Source organism: Idiotropiscis lumnitzeri, chromosome 7 (genome assembly GCF_059441095.1).
Source record: "Idiotropiscis lumnitzeri isolate Australia: NSW breed Sydney's pygmy pipehorse chromosome 7, RoL_Ilum_1.0, whole genome shotgun sequence".
In the NCBI taxonomy this organism is placed as follows: domain Eukaryota; kingdom Metazoa; phylum Chordata; class Actinopteri; order Syngnathiformes; family Syngnathidae; genus Idiotropiscis; species Idiotropiscis lumnitzeri.
In genome coordinates, this window is record NC_142397.1 from 19918233 (window position 1) to 19931816 (window position 13584).

Sequence of the window (13584 nt, forward strand, 5' to 3'; positions counted from 1 at the left end):
ACAACGTAACGGTTTGACTTTACGACAGCCGTGCCTTGTCTGACATTCTAGGTTCACACTGAAGGAAAATGTAACCCAGTTAAATTTTTTTTGCCCCTATGTGAGCCGTATCTTTTTTTTTTTTTGATGACAGTCTGAACTGCTCAATTATATTTTTTCCAATCCCACCACTTTCATATACATATAGGATTTTGGGGAACGTTACCTCAGCCCAAAATCCACTTTGCATTTGTGGAGGGAGAGTGCTGTCAGCTGGATGATCAAATCTGCAAAGTTGTTGACTTCGTATTTTAATTAAATTTAATTCCACTTGAAACATGAAGGATAATGTGGACATTATGATAATTATAATTAAGTCACTATTTTCTTTTTTTTTTATGCACAGCAATGTGACATCTCCAAATGAGATTGAAAAGCCTTGCCTCATAAGTGCCAAATATTGTATTTCGACCTCCTATCGAATCGCTCCTCTTAGAAATGTCCCGACTCGCTGGACAACATTTGATTCCGTAAACCGCAGGTGTCAAACTCAAGGCCCCGGGGCCAGATCTCATTTTACGTGGCTCGCGAAGGGCAAATCTTGTGCGTCAGCTTCCTGTTTCAAGCACATTTTCTTTTTAACAACATTGAGATCTGAGATATTGACATTTATTTGTGTATAATAATCACACGAGACACGGCGAGTACTTGTTAACATACTGTTTAGTCATTCCCCGGAAGTCCTTTCCACACCACACTTCAATACAAAGCATTATGGGACATGTAGTCCTAAATACCTATTACTACACCTCCTCCTTTTAGTTGAACGTAATCCTACAAGTAAACAGGCATAATTTGCATAACCATTAAAGTAATGTAAACATTTTCTTTCTGTTCTAAACATTGACAGAAACACCATATTATTTTTTTCTTGTTATTCTTCTGAACAGCATTTTAAACTACTTGCTTTTCATTTAAATGAACAATCAGCATCATTCACAAATCCAATCTATCACGAGGCCTCACGACACGACCGAACCTCGTAATAGTCCCTGTAGGTCGAAGGTGACTTCGGTTTCTCCTGAGAATCCCCCTGTCAGTCTCTACCATGTAGGATCTGGGAGTGTTGGCAGGTCCAAGTACTTCGCCTGAAGATGCTTCCGATGTAATCCAAACTTTCTGTCCCGTTGTTAGTTGTGAGAGTGGTCGTGTCCGGTGTCTCCGATTGTAGTGTTTTTCCTGCTCACGCCTCCGCTCTTCCTCCTTCTTCCGAAAAGCCAGCCAGTCCGGCCACTTGGGATCCAGTTTGGTAGTAAATTGAGGCAAGGTCGTGCGCAGGTTTCTTCCCATTAACAGCTGAGCAGGCGAGAACCCGTGTTCCAGAGGGGTGGCCCTGTATGCCAGCAGCGCCCTGTGAAGATCCATATCTTTTTTCCACAGCTCCTTGACTGTGCGGACTGCACGTTCGGCCTCTCCATTGGCTTGGGGGTAATGGGGGCTGCTCGTGACATGGGTGAACTGGAACTCTTTCGCGAACTGTTTAAACTGCTCAGATGAAAACTGTGGTCCGTTATCCGATATCACCGTCTCTGGAGTTCCGTGTCGAGCAAAGGCCTCCTTGACAGCCTTGATAGTGACATCTGCGGTCATATGTTTGAGTTGTGCAACTTCAATGTACCTCGAGAAAAAGTCAACAATCAAAACATAATGCTTCTTTGACCATTCGAACAGATCCATTCCAACCTTCTGCCACGGGCGGTCCGGAAGTGGAGTGGTTAACAATGGTTCCCGGTTCTGTATTCTGTATTTTCTGCATGTATCACAATCACCCACCACTTTGTCTATCTGTACCGAGATGCCGGGCCACCATACAGATTCCTTGGCTCTTGCTCTGCATTTGGAAATTCCTTGATGGCCTACATGCAGACGTTGCAGAATGTCCGCTCTCAAAAGTGGTGGGATCCAAAGTCTTTCTCCTTTCATGAGGAGACTGCGACACACATTTAAGTCCATCCTGTGTTGCCAGTACACTTTCAGCTCTGGGTCTAGCTTGCATTTCTCTGGCCAACCGACACCGCAATAGTCCCTTATTTTCCGGCACAGCTCATCTTTTTCCTGTGCGGACCTTATCTCTTCCAGCCTTTTGTCCGTAGCTGGAAGACAGCTAACAAGAGTTTTCCACGAAAACCTCCACGTCCTTTTCCAACTGTAGATCTCCTGCAGAGGGCGGACCTCCAACTGGAGCGCGTGACAGCGCGTCAGCTGTGACTAGGGTTTTTCCCGGAACATGGATGATCTTGAAAGTAAAGCGCAGCAATCTAAGCCTGAATCGTAAGATGCGCGGTGGAAGGTCATCCAATCCTCTTGTGCTCAAAAGAGGGACCAGGGGTTTGTGGTCTGTTACCAGAGTGAATTGTAGCCCCATAAGATAAGATGAAAGTCTTTCACACGCCCACGTGACAGCAAGCGCTTCTTTTTCAATCTGCGCATAGCGCCTCTCAGTGTCTGTTAGTCCTCTTGAAATGTATGTCACTGGACGCCATGTGTCGTCTGACTGTTTTTGTGTGAGTACAGCTCCAATACCAAAAGGTGATGCATCTGCAGCAACTCTTGTTTCTGCTGTATTGGAGTACTGAGCGAGCACCTCAGGAGAGCTTAGAATCTCCTTAAGCTTCTGGAACGCCGTTTCCTGTGGCTCAGCCCAAATCCATTCATTTCTTCCCTTTTGCAGCTCCTTAAGCGGTGTAGTTGTGGTAGCCAACTGTGGCATGAACTTGGCGAGGTAGTTTGCCATGCCCATGAGACGTCGCACATCTTCCACACATTTTGGCTGTGGGAGCTGCTGGATAGCCTTCACCTTTTGCGGGTCAGCCTCAATGCCTTTATGTGAAACCTTGTGTCCAACAAACAAGATCTCGCATTTAGCGAACTCACACTTCTCATTAAGAGTGAGGCCCTCCTTCTGGAAGGTTTGGAGCACACGATGCAATCTCTGGTCATGCTCTTGCCTATCTCTGCCATATACAAGCACATCATCAGCATGACAGATTACTCCATCCAACTCTTCCAGCATCTGCGACATCCTCCTTTGGAAATGCTCTGGTGCCGATGCTATGCCAAAAGGAAGGCGGTTAAAATGGTACCTCCCAAACGGCGTGATGAAAGTTGTGAGTGGCCGTGACTCCAAAGCGAGCGGGACTTGCCAAAATCCAGAGCGAGCATCCAACTTTGTAAACACTTTGGCATCTTTCATCATAGCAAGAGACTGATCCACTGCAGGAAGAATATGCCGTTCTCTTTTCACAAAGTTATTCAGGGGGGTAAGATCCACGCATATTCTGGGTGACTTGTTTCCTGGTCTGGGGACAACAACAATGCCAGAACACCATTCTGTAGGCTCAGTTATTTTTGAAATAACTCCCATTTCTTCCATCCTCATTATTTCTTCCCTGACTGCATCCCGGAGGGGAAGAGGAACACGCCGTGGGGCGGAAAGAGCAACAGGTATGGCTCCCTGCTCTAGCTCAATGCGATAAGGCTCCTTCAACTTGCCCAAACCCCTAAACACTGTTGGGTATGCTGCCCTAAAATCTATCTCAGTGTCTTTGACTGTGTCCACTCTGTAAACTAACCCCAATGCCTCACAAGCTGGTCTACCTAACAGTGGCTGGACTAAACCTGAAACTAGGTAGACGTCTTGAGATGTGCAACGACCTTTTGCTGCCAGCTGTGCCCTAAAGCAGCCCTTCGCTTCAAGTGGGTAACGAGCTGGCCCAAGAAGTTTCTTTTTAGATGGGAGTAGTTTACCATCCCTTTCACGTTTGTACAGTCTCACTGGCATGGTAGTAACATCTGCCCCTGTGTCAAGTTTAAACTGAATATTTTCCCCATTTAACTTGACCTTTTCAACCCAGGGCTTTGACTTCACTGCATCAATCTCGCCCAAGAACACACATTCCTCGCTGTCTGCATAATCTTGGTTTTCTGTGACTTCCCTGAGCCCTACAGCTTCACTACTGCGACAAACTACAGCAAAATGTCCTTTTTTCTGACATTTTCTGCACTGTACTTCTCGGGCTGGACAATCTTTCCAAGAGTGTTTGTTCTTGCGACCACACCTGCTGCACTCCTTCTTTGGAACTTGCTTAGTTTGAGTTTTTCCTATCTTTGTGTTTATCTTTATAGCGTCCATGTTCAGTCTATTGTCCTCTGCAGAGCTGCTGTGTAAAATCGTTTGCTGCATCTTCACAGTTTCACTCTGCCTGACTTTTTGTATAGCTTTGGACAGTGTTAACTCTGAGTCCATTTGTAGCTGTTCTGACAGTCTTTTGTCCTTAATTCCAACTACAATCCGGTCCCGTATAAGTTCCTCTTTAAGCACTCCAAATCCACAATTTTCTGCTAGTTTGTGTACTGCTGTGATAAATGACTCAGCCTGCTCGCCATCTTGTTGACGTCTGGAGTTGAATTGTGCTCGTTCAAAAATGACGTTGTGTTTTCCCACGTAGTGGTTTTCAAATGCTGCTTTAACAGCTTCATAGTGCTTCTTATCTTCAGAATTTAACGGCAAAACCGCTAAAACGTCATCAGCTGCGTCTCCCATCGCATACAGGAGTGAGTTTACATGATATTCATCAGTTTTTCCATCCAACGCAGTTGCAATACGAAACCTTTCAAATCTTCTGATCCACTTTGGCCAACTTGACGGACAGGAAAAGTCAAATGGCTCCGGGGGGGATAACTGCACTGTTGTCGCCATCCCAGCTGATGAATCCCTGGTTTCTTAACGTTCAGGACATCCGCTTGAAGTTCCTCTCTTTACTTTTTCTTTTCGCGCCGTGCCAAGCCGTATCCTAGCAACGCGGCAAAAATAGCAGCTAACGCCGAAGCTACCTGCCGTCGTCTTCCACGCCGGTCATTTACGTTGCAACTGCCCGAAAAACGTCTTCCGGCAGCCAACTACACTTTACTGACCCGACAATAATTGTGAAGACTTGCAGTTCGCCACTTCTGACACCATGTATAATAATCACACGAGACACGGCGAGTACTTGTTAACATACTGTTTAGTCATTCCCCGGAAGTCCTTTCCACACCACACTTCAATACAAAGCATTATGGGACATGTAGTCCTAAATACCTATTACTACAATTTGTTGCCAATCCTACCTCCTAAATTGAAGAATCAAACAATCACTGACTGGCTTCTGATATCAAAACTGGCTTTCCGTCAATTTGTTGTGTGTATGTGATAACGTAAGGAGACCATACATTTATATGGGTTCACAGTCATAACGGCCCTCTGAGGGAAACCATAACGACGATGTGGCCCGTCCACAAAATTGAATTTGACACCCCTGCCGTATACACATAAGTAAGGCACTCAAAGGGATGCATATGCAAGGGCGCATTTGTAATGTAATGTCACGAAAACCTTTTTCACCTGATGGCCCCACTTCTCAACACTGTTGGTAAGCAGCAGTGTTTCAGCAGTGTTTATTTCATAGGGGCCTAATGAAAATAAATTTTGTTATTTTTTTAAAATGTGTTATTGGCGGAAAACATGATACGAGAATGAATTTCTTCTTTTCTTCCCCTCGTTGCCACCCCATGTAAAAAGGAAGTAGCACAATGTAGGCCAACAACTTGGGCCAGAAATAGTCCCCAGGCCATAGTTTGGACACTCCCAGTTTACACATTCCTCAACACACTGAGGAAAATCTAAGCCAGATAGTGTGTTTGTCTGCGGGGGTGTTGCCCTATAATCAGCACTCTCCAATTAACAAACACGACGTTCCTGACCTGCGGTTGGGTGAGGCTCCAGCACACCAGCGACCGTTGACGAGATAAGCGGTTCAGATAGTGGATGGATAGACGGACGTTCCTGGCTCGTGAAGGTTTGTGTTAAAGTGCAAAGTTGGCTGAATTTGAACTTCCCGGTAAATGGATTTTTTTTTCAGTCACTGGCTCACATTGACAGATTTTTATTTTATTTATTTTGTGTTATTTTTATCTTCTGTTTCAGTGTATGATTTGGGAAAACAAGTTAGATGTTTAGTGGTAGTGGCATAACTAATAATTTTGCCTCACTTTTAGTAGAAAATGGTTTGAGGGGTTTGCAATACAGTTCTATTTATATAGTGTGCACCAATCGCTGGCATCTGCAAGGATTTGGCCTGCCACCAGCGATCATGCTGATTTGTTTTTACCCGCTGTAATTGTCTGGAAGTACAGACTTTGATCATCCCTCAATCAAATTTCAGATTGTAAAAATTAGCTCCACACTGACACACGTTGAATTGAGAAAGAGGAATAATTTTAATGTTCTGTAAATTTGCAAAAGAAATGTAAGGTATGGAGTCAGTTCTCGTACACGCATTTTTGTCTCAGGTCACTTTAGTCTGCACACTTCGTATCACCCCCAATGTATGGCCATTACCTTGGTTAGATCATCTGATTTTTCTCGGGGTGGCATTGGGAGTGGGATCAAGACTACTAAGTGCATTGGTGAGAGGACTGGCTGCACTGTAAAAAATGGGAACTGATATTTACTTGTAAAAATCTTTTAGAAAAAAAGTATTTTCACACAGACATTCTAAGTAAATCTTACAAGAAGAGTTTTTTAGTAAATTTCACTCATTTACAGAATTAAAAAAACACTCAAGGGTAGTAGTACGCCTTTACTTTTTTCACATAGCTCACTTCATACACAAGGTGAGAATTTCTGAGTGAAAAAAACACTACTAGGATTTTTCAAGTAAAAGGAATGCAGTTACTATATTATCTCTTACACGGAGCGCTGCTGCTCCCATGTGGCATATTATGAATCAGCTTCTCAGTGTGCACGTTTCAGCCGGGCTTTCCAACCACTCGAACGCAGCCTCGTACCGGAATGAGCTAATTAAATTACATTTGTGTTATCATAATAATTCAAATCAAATCATTGGTCATGGCATCTATTGTGTTTGTTGAAAATGGAGTTGAGGTGAACACTGTATGGGCCCATTCAAAACTCAACTATACTGTTCAAAATGTATAAGCACGAGTTCAAAAAGAGATTTAGAGAAGCAGTATTGCAGTATTATTGTGTCGTAACTTGAGTCCGTGACATTTGTTGCACCCTCAAAATATAGACACATCTCTCTTCATTGATTGAGCAACTTTCTTTTTTTTCCTTTTTGTTCAGTTGGAGTTTTTCGTGAAACTTATTAGATCGAACCAAAACCAAAAACCGTCTCTTCTCTTTTATGACGTCAGCCGCCACGCCAACTCGAAAACCCCTGGGTCCTAACAACACTACGTTATTACCGAACTTGTAAACATACCAGCATGACAGGTAAGGATGTTCCCCTAACTGAAACACTCAGTATTTTTTTAAACACATAAATGAAATATAAATCCCTCAGCACTTCTAGGTTGCAACATATTTGTTCGAATCAGTGATGTGATTTCAATAGACTAGACTGCAAATGTAATAAGGATGGCTGTATTTCCTCAACTCTAATCACTAGCGTCAAGTCTTTATCGTGTCAGTATATTGCCTTGTATTAATTTAGTGTATTGTATCAAATTAAATAAGAAATGAAAAATGAATTGAATTAAATTAAATGAATTAACTGTCCTATGCGTTATATTTTCAAGAGGAGTCATTAAAGTCCAATCTCCTCTTTGGCAGCCTCACTCACATGAAGAAAAAGAACATGTGGCACTCATAGGAATCCACCCATCCATTATCTGTTACGCTTGTCCTGACACGGGTCGCAGGGGGGTGCTGGAGGTTATCCCAGCTATCTTCGGGCAGGAGGCGGGGAACACCCAGAACTGGTCGCCAGCCACACGTAGACAAGTAACCACCCACGCTCACATGTGGAGCCAAATTAGAGTGACCAGTTAACCTGCCATATTTATGCATATTGTATGCAGACTGAGATTCATAGTTTTATACATATGATATTCTCTTGAGCAACATGCACCAATCTGAGCATTCCAGAGTGCATGATAGCACACCCTGCTGGTTGAAGTCCAAGACCACTGCGCGCAGACTGTGACAACTAAATTCTGTGAATATCTCATTTGGTGATGGTTTCACACAATCAGAACAGACCAGTTTGTAAGTGCGGGAGAAAGCTGGACAAAGGGGCAGCTGTCCACGATGCGATGCCGTAGTCTGTTTTATCATTCATGTCATTGCAAGCAAGAAACATCACAGGTTGAGACAACAGACACTGCCCAAAACGCACCACTCACATCTCTCTAACCAGCCATCTGATTGGCTGAGGATCATAGCTCCCAGAATGCCTCAGTACTCTTTTCTTTGATACATTGTATGCTTGTATGCTGTTCAATGATAGTTTTTGTTTAGATTTTAAACCGTGACTCTAAGGAGTGTAGTGACTAGTGAAATCCATTCCCTGACATCATCTACGATAGCATGAGACCACTCTTGGTAGAATTACAATACCCGATGACAAGCTCTCCAGTTTGGCCACATTGGTAGCGGTGTTAATTCAGTTAACATGGGAATAAAGTAAAGTGAGACACCATGTATGAATGAACACATGCTGAAAGTGTACAAACTCTAAAGAACATTCATCGTCCCATTACTACTATGTTACAATACATTCCCCATAAGAAATGCACTCTCACCTTTAACACCTGCCGTGCTTGTACACCACTCTCTGACGCATTCCTGTTCAGGCAGTCCATGTCCATTGAGATGTCAGAAGGTTCCTGACTCACATGAATATTCTGAGTGAGGAAATGAGAATTCATTTTTCTTTCAATGTTTCATTGTTCGGAAAATAATCAAAAAACAAGAAATCTTGTGAGCGTGACTTGTGTTTGAAATCACGTGTTTTTGGGTGTTCAAGAAGTGAAATTTATCAGAGATTGTGAATAAAATCCATCTTCCTTCCTCTATATCCTTACCTCTAACATATGAACAAGTGAAATAACATTTGGTTTGAATTTTTTGGTTAAATGAATACAAATGGCTGACAGGCGAATCGATAAAGAATGAACTGTGACCGATGCTAGAACTTCGACTGCATTTCATTTGAACCCGCAGTTTGCTCTGTCTAAATATCTTCTTCACAAAAGATATTGTGCTAATGATATACCATCGCAAAGTTTGACAGCAGACTGTGGTTTTCACTGGGTTGCCGCACATTCATGGCATAGAATAAATGCTGGCTTTTTGCCAAGAATGCAGTGGCAGACCAATGGCAGTTTGCAAGAGAAAGATGACATTTTCAGAACGCTAGCTTGGGGTAGTGGTTTGAGTGGCAGTGGACTGTCAGAAAACGGTTATCAATTGTCACCAAAAGCCACATGCACATCTCTAAATATGCCCAGATAAAGCTCTGATAATATCAACATGATTCCTCAATATTATGAGTTAAGCTTATTCCTCATTAAGTGACATTAAACTGTACTAAGTGCCTGAGGTGATTGAAACAATATTACAGTGTATTCATTCATTCATTCCTTTATTCATTCATTCATTTAATATCCATACAATCCAAAATATTGGTACGATCATTTTGATATTTTCAGAGATCAATCGACATAGAGCTTCTTTATATAAAGCAGTTTAGTCACTGTGTGAACCCATTCCATATTCTGATATTATTTTCCAGACTTAAACTCTGTGTGGCTATTAGTATGAATGAAGCCCATTTGCATAGAGGTGGACAATTATTTGGCCAAATATGTGCATACTAGGGCTTGGCGATAAACCGAAAATTTACCGTTACCGAAATTTATTACAATGAATGAGCGACATCATTTTGCCCATGTCGGTAAATTCGGTGTTTAAAAAAAAAAAAGAAAAGTCTGTTCTGACTGCGGCTATGTTCATGCCCCTTTAAGACGGCTACAGCTCGTCTAGTCACGACTCCACCCATCTGAACAAGAATGAAAACAGACAATGGGGTAGTAGCTGGCGATTCAAATCAAGAAGTGGCTGACACGGCTGAAGACGAAGTAATGTTAGTTGAAGTTGTTCCTGTTGCGCTTTTCGCGAAAAGAAATTCGACATCTGTCGTTTGGAAATATTTTGGGGTCCATAAAGATGATGTTTGAGCAAAAGAACATGAACTAAGTGCGCCGTCAGCACCCAAAACAGCGCGTCCAACCTTTTCTTTTTCACCACCCACGAGACAACCATGCTGTGCTGAGAGTTCAAAGTGAGAAGTAAGGTTCGACAAGTGGCAACAGCCCATACACAATACGAGAGAACGTCTCAGAGGTGGATGCGGTGGAGCACACGGGATTTAAACACCCCATGAAAGTAGCCTGCAAGAGGTACGAAAATATTTGTCGCAAACCGTACTTACCAAGATGGACAAGATCGGGACGGGAGCTTAGACATGTCAAGCATTTTGCATCCACATCTGACTTGTGGTCGAGTTGCAACATGCATCCCTGATTGAGCCTGACTGTGCATAGTACTCGAGACCGCGCATTTTCCCGACGATGCACACTTGTTTATTTGGCTTGCATTGACTTTTTTTTTTCATTTTCACACAAAAAGGTATGCCTCCAAACTGTTTTTAATAAAAAAAAACATATTTGTGGCAACGGAAACCAATTTTTGGCCACTTTTGTGTTTTTTTTATATGCTGACACATTCTTCCAATGGCAACACCAGAATAAGATGATAATAATAATAATAATGAATTGGATTTGGAAGATGCCTATTTGTGATCATTTTCGAGGGAGGAAAATTTGGTTTTTTTTTTGTTTGTTTTTTTACTCCATTTTTTCTTTTTTTTATGACTCCAAAGCTGGCGAAGTTTGAGACTTGAACATGGTAATGTGACAACGAGTCAGTCGCTGGTTTGGCGGTCGCTCAGTGGACAACAACACAGCTTTAAATGAGTGTTTTTAAGTAAATTAACACTGAACAGACTTATTATTCGTCTTAGTACGCTCCATCACTAAGAGTCTTCCACTGAATTGTCGTGACCACTTAGTTTGTGTTTAAGCCTCTCCTGCTAACTTAGCTTAGCATTCCTTGCTGCCTGTGTATGAGCATTGAACAGTGAAGAGTGTGAGTGAAAAGTGTCGAGATTATAGTGTGCAATGTGAACGAAAAATGAATAAAGAGAAAGCGCGCATGACGTTTGCATCGGGATCTTTTATAGCAGTTTTAATTTTTTGACTTTTTTTTTTTTTTTGAGTCCACTGAGGCACATCTGAGCAGCCAGAGAGGCATTTGACCCAGCATGAGAGAGAGCACAACAGCAGAAAATGGCTTATAACAAAAATTAACGTGAACAAATTGTCTACTCCACTGTAAGTGAGAATAGTGTGAATATGCATCCACCAAGATTCCTTTGTGAGAGGCCTAGTTTGTACAAAGAACTGCAAATGAAACAAACATGTGTTTTTTATTTGAATGATTTGTGTAACTTTTGGATGAAAACAATAATAAATACTCATGTAGTTTAAGTGACACCTTCACCTTATTGCATTATGCAAATGTAGCTAAGTGTCCAACGTGAGTAAAAAGTGAACCAAGAATAGTATATATTCCTTGTTTGCTTCATCTGTCCCATTTCTATTGTTGGAGTGATTCGTACTTCTTGCTTCACCTCTTAAGAGGTGATTAATGCCGACAGGACACACACACACACGCGAGCATGTACACACACACTCACGCTCCATATGGTAGAGGGTATTTAGCTGCATGTTCTTGTGGCCACTGAGGAGGTAACACGCCGACTCATTTAAATCCCTTGTGCTGGGTCACACATTGGAAATCAGTCACTTAGCCAAGCTACTTTGAAAACACACAAAAACTGACACGTTGTCCAAAAATCCTTTTTGCGCCGTCACTATTTTTCCATCATGTCAGCATATAAGAAGGCTTCTTTTATACATTAAAAATCAGTTCTAGTACTTGAGTCCTGTGATTCTGTTGAGGGCTGATTATGTGTGACAAAACTTTTTAAGTGATTTGTGGTTGAAACAAAAGACAAACTTAGAAAAGACATGATTGATACAAATAGGGAATGGGAGTACTGTATATGCGTGCCTGAAATGTTTTGCAGCAGGGTAGGAAAGTATGTTTCTAATGTTCTCTGCCCTCGAGATAACGAAACCCTGCTGTAACATCAACATATTTCCTCTCCAGACAGACCCAATATTCTGTTGAGTCAGCCTCGAACAGTAAATCATAAAACAGGTTTAAAGAGTCCCACAAGTCAAACTATTTCTTGCAATAATGTACCAGAAAAAAGGGGGAGGAGGAGGGGGGCATCATGGAAGCTCTGAGGTTTCATGTGGTCTTAATATTGTCCTCTAGTCTAAAAGTGATAATTACCTTCTTCCAATTGTCCAGAAAATGCAAAGCTGTCATGGTTGACCTGTTGCTGGCTTAATCCTGTCAGTGTGACCTCGATTAAACTGGATACCTCAAAATAAACTCGGTACAATTTCAGCAACGCTGCTCCTTTCCCATGAATCAGCGTTTGTCTATTTGTTGAAAATGTCTTCTTTGTCTCAATAGTAGTATCTTCAAACTAACAGGAGGTGGACCTGTTGCTGCTTGCTCCACTTTACTAAGACAACCTACATTCCTGACAGGAAGCTTCAAAGACGACAGGAAGAAAGTGACATATGTGCGCGTGCGTGTGTGCGTGCGTGTGGGGGGGTGCGTGTGTTTGCAAGTGAGAGAGAGAGAGAGAGAGAGAGAAAGAGGAGGGGGGGGGACAATGCAGAAAGAAAGGGTGTTGGATGCATTCAGAAAATATATGATGAAAGTATGAAAACTGAGGTGTGAAAGTAAAAAAAAAAAAAATAATTCAAGCTATCTAATGCAGGGCAGACAAGACAAATTCATCCATCTATCCGTTTCCTATACTGGAGTACTGATCCTCATTAGGGTCGCATTTGGGCGGTAGCTTGTCCCAGCTGACATTTGGCGAGAAATGGCTGGGTGCTGGTCAATTGTAGGCGACCAAGACTGAATTGAGACTGAACAATCCATTTCCTGTCTATACAAACGAGTCACGGGTCGTGATTTAGTGTTGCCATGACAATGACAGAGCCATTAGTCTCCTTAATGGACCCCTGCATAGTGACGGGGTGTCATTTGTTTCACCTACCCAATGATTTTTTTCCCCCACCATCATTTACAGAAAATCCCACCTGTTCATTACACTTAAATTCAGTAATTATTATTTCCATGGCAAAGTACTGTCGACACTAAAATTGTAAATATTTAAAATGCTATGAGCCTCTTGTCAAATGTTTGGGATCATAGTTTGTGGTACATTGATGGTTTGAACAATTAAAATATCAGTTAAAATAATTATTGGTCCCCCCCACTATTTGTGAAAATTTGCTATTCACAGCTGGGCTCGGTTCCTGCGCCACACAAATGGTGGGAGTCCACTGTATAACCTCGTCCAATTGAAATTAGATGATAAATTGAGATCAAATGTGATTTGTATCTGTAGGATGAATTATTGCCTGAGCGGCTGTGCATCTTTTTGCAGGTGATGCAAATTTACATCAAACTATAAAAAGGTGTGGAGCCAAACAGTGATTTTTCCCAAATTGAGTGGGGATGTACGTTGTAGCAACAATGAAAAGGGC

General features: G+C 42.1%; 1 protein-coding gene across 9 annotated transcripts in view; it reads right to left on the reverse strand.

Moving 5' to 3' along the window:
* Positions 1–13584, reverse strand: part of phldb1b (pleckstrin homology-like domain, family B, member 1b) — a 113235-nt gene that overhangs the window by 71986 nt on the left and 27665 nt on the right. For 8 of the 9 annotated variants that reach the window (XM_088301453.1, XM_088301461.1, XM_088301454.1 and 5 more), the window contains one exon: positions 8626–8727. In XM_088301453.1, the coding sequence (XP_088157579.1) occupies positions 8626–8691 (66 nt within the window). In that variant the 5' untranslated portion in view covers positions 8692–8727. Of the gene's footprint in view, positions 1–8625; positions 8728–12307; positions 12547–13584 lie in introns of those variants that run through there. The other variant, XM_088301452.1, reaches the window with a different exon arrangement.